Source organism: Psammomys obesus, unplaced genomic scaffold (assembly GCF_907164565.1).
Source record: "Psammomys obesus unplaced genomic scaffold, mPsaObe1.curated_primary_1811, whole genome shotgun sequence".
Classification (NCBI taxonomy): Eukaryota; Metazoa; Chordata; class Mammalia; order Rodentia; family Muridae; genus Psammomys; species Psammomys obesus.
In genome coordinates, this window is record NW_026596085.1 from 9,377,287 (window position 1) to 9,384,338 (window position 7,052).

General features: G+C 35.8%; 1 protein-coding gene across 1 annotated transcript in view; it reads right to left on the bottom strand.

Annotated features, from left to right (window-relative positions):
- The window catches only part of CUNH12orf40 (chromosome unknown C12orf40 homolog), a 47,769-nt gene that overhangs the window by 11,294 nt on the left and 29,423 nt on the right, over nucleotides 1–7,052 (bottom strand). The window contains exons 7-8 of the mRNA XM_055626817.1: nucleotides 3,732–3,847; nucleotides 392–888 (exon numbers count right to left, since the gene is read on the bottom strand). Of these exons, the coding sequence (XP_055482792.1) occupies nucleotides 392–888; nucleotides 3,732–3,847 (613 nt within the window). The remainder of the gene's footprint in view (nucleotides 1–391; nucleotides 889–3,731; nucleotides 3,848–7,052) is intronic.

The following is a 7,052-nucleotide window of genomic DNA, read 5'->3' on the forward strand; positions in this document are numbered from 1 at the left end:
TGTGTGTGTGTGTGTGTGTGTGTGTGTGTGTGTGTGTGTGTGTGTGTTAAACATATGCTGCATATGGGTGGAGGTCAGAGGTCAACATTCAGGAACTGGTTTTCTCCTTCTACCCTGGGTTCCAGGCTTCAACTCAGGACAGCAACAAGCCATTTGGCTAACTCCAAAAATCTTATTAAATAGCATATATTATCTACTGGTTAGGAAATAATAGTAAGAAAAAAAGTCTGTACATGTTCAGCAAATACATATTTTATAATTTTAGTCCATGAAGCTGAAGATACGGTACATTTGGATATGGAGAAGAGCCAATTATATGTATATGTGTATAAACAGATGAAACACGGTAGTATATATTTATATAGAGAAAAACTGAATAAGCAACACCGACCTTTTCTTCCACAGCTGGCTGTGTAACAATCTTTCTCAAAAGATCTAAATTCATTCATTTCATCATTGTACTCCTGGTAGGGCTTGTTTGGCTGCCATGTTTCTATGTAACTTGTATTGAAAGGAAGATTCTGAAAAGTTGAGTGTGGCACTGTCTCTTTAATAAACCCACCAGAAGAAAAGCTTTCATCGGCATGGGTATAACTCAAGCTATCGCAGCCACAGCTGTTAAAGGCTGCTCTTCTTCCTGGCTGATCTGTGCTCAATAAATTGATCATATTGTGACTACCAAAAGAGTTGTGATTGTCTGGCAGATGTCTCTGAGTTGGGTGGATCACTTCATCAAGAAAACTGGATAATTCTTTTCCATTATTTTCCCAAATCTGTTGCACTGATGTTTTTTCCATAGCAAAGTCTGGCTGTCTTCTTTCATACAGGCTTCCATGACCTTCATCCGTAACTATAGGATTTTTAATAAGAAAATCACCAGTTTCTGGACTTTGGAATAAATAAAAACATATTTAGGTGTAACTCTTGATCAATTTCATTTACAAATACTTACTTAAATTTAAAACTTTGGAGAACATATTGGATAATGACTAGTATTTTACCAAATTGCATTTTAATTTTAATATTTAAGCAAATAATATTGATTTGGATGGAAATGTAGCTAATATATTCTAATAATAGGCATGAAAATAACTTATACAGGTTCTAATTCCAACCTGAAATTTAGTAAATAGTTTTATTTATTGTTATATTAACAAACAGAATACGGCACCCAATGGTCTTTCTTCTACAAATGACTTAGTGTAGCACTGTACGCCAGTTAGTCAGAGAAAGAGGTTCTGAAGACTGCAGGAGAAAAGCTCTACATAAAAACAGTTGTAAAGAGTTATAACAACATTACCAAAGATATATTTTAATTTATAAACTGAAATAATTCTCAATGAAGAAAAATTAAGATGTAAATATTTATTTAAAAGAGAAGGTAACCAAGATGAAAACTAATTAGGTGAACTGAATAGCCTATATGTTCTTTTCCTGAGCAAAAATAGCAGCTATGGTTTAAGTCTAACTTGTGCATAAGAATCAAAGCTACAGGAAATATTAACCAAAAAAACCTTTTATTTTATTGCCAGTGACTATAAACTCACTTGAAATTGGTCAATTTCTGTACAAAGAATTTTTTGGAAGAAACACAAGACTGGAAACAAGAAATTTTTAATATTCATTTTGTTTTAATTATGTATATTTATGTGCATGTATTGAGGCGGTATATGCAGCTGAGTGCAGGTGTCTGCAGAACCAGTGTCAAATCCCTTGGAACTGGAGGTAAAGATGGTTTTTAGCTGCCCAATGTGGGTGTTAGGAACCAAACACACTGTAAAAGCAGTATGTGCTCTTAAATGTTGACCCATTTCTTTAGCCCTAAAATTTTTACTTCTAATTTTATTTTCAACTTATTTATTAAATATTTAAATAGAAATATGATGTTTTAGGGACTAAGTACTGTGATGGAGATAGAGAAAGATTTTTATATTAAAATATTTTCATATTAATATTAATATTCATGGTTTTGTCCATGTTCATAGATCCCTGTGATCTAATTAGTGTTTTATACTAAAAGACATAATGCAATGCACTAACACATCCTTAAAGCCAGAATTTTTTTCTATCATTATAAATATGAGAAACACCATAGAACATGTCATAAGCTATAAAGCACACTATATATAGAAATCACATTTTACAATTGATTGTCAGCATTATAACAGAGGACTCAGTAAGAGAGCTATAATACAATAAGGAAAAGGGGGATTAAAAAAAAATCACAGAAGTGTTCTCCTATAGTCAAAGGCTAATGGAATAAAGATTCTTCCACTGTAAGAAAAACAGTCAGGCAGCATCATCTAATCTGAGAAATATTTTCAAAAAAACATTTTTGAGAAGTTGAATGTTGACAAGCAAAAGACTAAAACTTTACCACTATTTTTCACCTTCCACAAAAATCAGCTCACAATGGAGCGAAGATTATGGAACTAGAATATTCCATAATATTGGCAATGGTTTTCTGAATATTGTCTCAAAAATACAGGAAATGCAGTAAATATTGGCAAGTGGTTTGTAGAAACTAAACAATCAAGAGAGTGGAAAGACAACCTATATTTTCCAATTATTTATCAGAACCCCTCATCAAATGCCAAATAATCAAAATTTAAAATTAGAAAACCTGGGTTGGAGAGATGGCTCAGCAGTTAAGCCACTGCTGGCTCTCCCAGAGGCCCTGTGCTTGATTCCCACACTTACATGGTGGTCACAACTATTTATAACTCTAGTCCCAGGGTAGCCAATGTCCTCTTCTGGCCTCTTTAGGCACCAGGCGCACATGTAGGCACAACATACATGCAGGCACAACACCCATACACACTGGCTGAAATACTTTTTAAAAAATCTTTCTAAATGGGCAAATAATTTAAATGGATATTTCTTTAAAACAGATATAACTAAAACATATGGGAACAAATATCAGCATGATTAGTCTTCAGGGAAATGCAAAGTGAAGCCACAGTGAGATTCCATTTTATGCCAGTTACAATGGCTACTTCTTAACACAGAAAATATAAACAACAATAAAAATAAACAAGTGCAAATCAGGAGATGAACATAAATTCTTACACATGTTATGTGGACACATAAATTAAACATAAGATCGTCATTATAAAGAACAGCAATGAAAGACCCCCCAAAAAGCTAAAATGTACCAAATGATGCAGCTCACTCTCTCCTATGAAACTGGCACACCAGCGATGTATATTATAGCACTGTTCACAATAGCTAAGACATGGGATTAGTCTGTATGTCCATCAACAGATGAATGGTTTAAAATGTAGGATAGATTCACAGAGTAGTACTTAGCCCAAGAAAAAATGAAATCCTGTTGGTTATACCAATGATAAAACTAGAGAACATTACATAAATGACAGACACAGAAGAAGAACAGGGACAAATATTCTTTCTCATGCAGATACTATAAAATCATACTTTAGAGCAGAATAGTGATTATTAAAATCTGGGAAAGGTGCGGGCTGCAATGAGCGAAAGTGCAGAGGAATTTTACATGTCCAGACAGTATTCATGTATGGAACTGGCACACTGAAGTCTTTTTGTATGCATGGTATGAGAGTGTCTAAAGGGCAAAATTAAACTAACTAAAGAATTTGTTTCATTATAATATAGAGTATTATTTATGTCCTCAGATAAAAAATATTTGTGTCCTTTTAAAACCAAACAAGTGACTCAAAGTTCAGCACTCTGTATCTTTTCTTCCGCAATCTTACCTATTTATTCTTTCATATGATGCTCCAAACTCTGCTGTTTTCTGAGATGAACTGAAGGCATTTTGATGTTTATTTAATTTGGAAGATAAGGAATCAGAGAATTCCCCATCATTGAACTGAAAAAAGAGAAGAAAATGACAAAACAGTATGTACATACTAAATTGTTTACCAAGAATGGCATTTAGGTGAGCAATTTCTATATTAAAATGTTTTGCTTGGTCTAAAAGAAAGTAATTTTAATCCTTATTGAAAGCCAAATAAATACTCTTCTAAAATATAATTGATGTCAATATTTAAATAATTTATAAATTACTAAAATAACATGATACATTGTTGAAGTTAACATTTTTGAAGTTAAAATTTTATAAAACAAAAGTACTCAATGCAGCAGAATCTGGAATGACTAAAAGTTATATTTCCAATAGGAAATTAACATATTCCACAGAGCTGGTGTGCATCACGCACTTCCATTTGCCAATTAAATGTGGTCTCCTCCTTTAATTTCTCAATATCAGTATCATTCAGTAAATATGAGCATGTATGTGAAAACTGTTATGCAAACCAGATGAAGCTGGTTGGGAAGATGAAGGGGGTTAGCTGAAGTAGGAGAGAGAGATTTTGTATGCTCAAACCATATTATTACACATATGAAGTGTCATAATAAAACCCATTATTATGTACAATTAATACAGGATAATAAAATAATAATACATCACAGAAAAAGGAAACCATGCTAACACGGAAGAACACATAAATGTAACTTCTTATACTGGCTCAAATTAACAAAAATTAAAACTTGGAGCATGTTTCAGTTATACTCTCTGAAGCAGAGAAAGGACAAGTCTGTAGGCCATAAAATACAGAGACACTAAGAAGCAAGGATAGCTGGTATTTAGCTCTCAACTAAAAAATCTGAAAAGCAGGCCAGTGACAAACACAAAGTCATCTTCAAAGCAAGAAATGAGTACTCAAAGAAAGGGGTTTGGGAAGTCACTCAAATTCTTCTCAAATTTCCCCAAACAAGATGTAAGCTTTTCCGAATGCTCCACGGGACAGAACAGACACCAGGCTTTCGTTGCAGTCTTCTCTCTGCAGGTAATTACTAACTAATGTGAAGTTATAGTATGTATAGGCAAGATGAATGCTTAAGTAAATATCATATAATACTTTATTTTCTACCCTACAAAATAATCAATAGAATGCAGACTCTAAGCACATGTAGAAATAAGGTTTCTACATGCAAACTGGCTGGATGCTCTCATCCCTCCCTCCTTATCCCTCTGTGTCAGCCAACAATACCTAGAAACTCCTGATCTGGGACCTCCAGTGGCCACACCTGGCTGGGACCCAGATAGTTAATTTCGACTCTTCTCCTGGTCCCCTTTACAGTCACTCCAGTCCCATTACTAGCTTTGAAGCAAAATACTTTTCGGTACTCCTCCTCCCACCCTACCTCCATTTCCTCCTACAAAGCTTGTGTGGTACCCAGCTTCCCCTGCTGTGGACCCTCTCAGCCCTCCTGTCTAGCCCATACCCGTTCCTTTGTGTCAGCCCCCAATACCAAGGAACTCTTTCTACCTTGAACCCCAGTGGCCACATCTGGCAGTGATTCAGAGAGGTGATTCACACCATTTGTCCTACCTTCCTTTATGATCTGTCCCCCAGCCGTGTAACTACCTGCTTGCAAGTGCCCCTCTTCCCACTTGACCTTTATTCACTAGAGAATACAACTTTTGGTTTAGACCCGGAGTCACCCTAGCTCTTTCATTCTTGTTTCTCTAGATTACTGCCTCACTGCAACCTACTTTCAGGATCCCCTTTTACCACCACATCTCCAATTCTTGAGTACCCCACTTCTGACAAAATCTCCTCAGTTCTTCCCAAAGCCCCATTCAGCCTTTTCTCTTAGCCCAACTCTATTCCTTCATGCCACCCACTAACCTGCATAAGCACTCTCTACCAGGAAGTTAGTATCTAAAATGTACAAAGAACTCAAAAAACTGGACATGAAGAAAACAACCCAATTTAAAGGAGAGTATAGAACTAAACAGAGTGTTCAAAAGATGAAACACAAATCACTGAGAAATACTTAAAGAAATATTCAACATCATTAGTCATCAAGGAAATGTAAATCAAAACAAATTTCACTAGTCAGAATGGCCCAGATTAGTGAAACAAATTACATCTCCTGCTGGTGAGGATGTAGGGAAAGGTGGGAGTGCAAAGTTACACAGCACTATGAAAGTGGGTGAGGTGGCTCCTCAGGAAGTTGGGAAGAGATCTACCTCAAGATCCAGCTTTACCACTCTTGGGCATATACCCAAAGGACTTTATATCCTACCACAGAGATACTTGATCATTCATATTTATTGCTGCGCTATCGATAATAGCCATAAATTAGAAACAATCTAGATGACCATGAACTGAAAAATGGATAAAGAAAATGTGGTTTATTTACATAACAGAACATTATTCAGCTAGTAAGAAGAATGAAATCATAAAATTTGTAAGTTAATGGACAGAACTAGAAAAATATCCCATGTGAGGTAACCCAGGCCTCCCCCAAAATATAGCATACATATGCTTTTATATGTGCATTCCAACTTCTAAGACTTTGATAGGCACACTACAATCCGTATACCACAGAAGTTGAGTATAAAGTAAGGAACTGTAAGGAGAGTAGGATCTCCTAAGGAAAGGGAATTAGAATGCATAGTTAAAGAGAGACAGGTGAAACCTGACTGGAAGATTTAAATGGGGAGGACAAATCAAGAGTTGGGTAAGAGAGGGAATACTGGGAGGTACAACTGTGGTAGTTTGACTGAGAATGGCCTCCACAGGCTAATATATTTGAGTGCTTAGTCATCAGGGAGTTGAACTGTCTGGGAAGGATTAAGAGGTGTAGCCCTGTTCGAGTATGTTTGGCCTTGTAAGAGGAGGTGTCACTTGGGGTAAGCTTTGAAGTTTCAAAAGTCTATGCCAGGCCTAGTGTCTCTCTTTTTGCTTACAGCCTATGGATCAAAATGTAAATCTCTCAGTTCCAGAACCATGCCTGTCTGAATCTCATGATGATGATCATGAACTAACCTAAAGCTATAAGCAAGCCTCCAATTAAATGCTTTCTTTTGTAAGTGTTGTCTTAAGTTGTCTTAAGCATGATATCTCTTCACAGCAACAGAACAGTAACTAAGACAGCACCTAACACTAAGAGCCATTCGGGAGTTCATATGGAAACCTACTACTCTACAAGCTTCTTAAAATATATATATATATATGTGTGTGTGTGTGTGTGTGTGTGTGTGTGTGTGTGTGTGTGTGTGT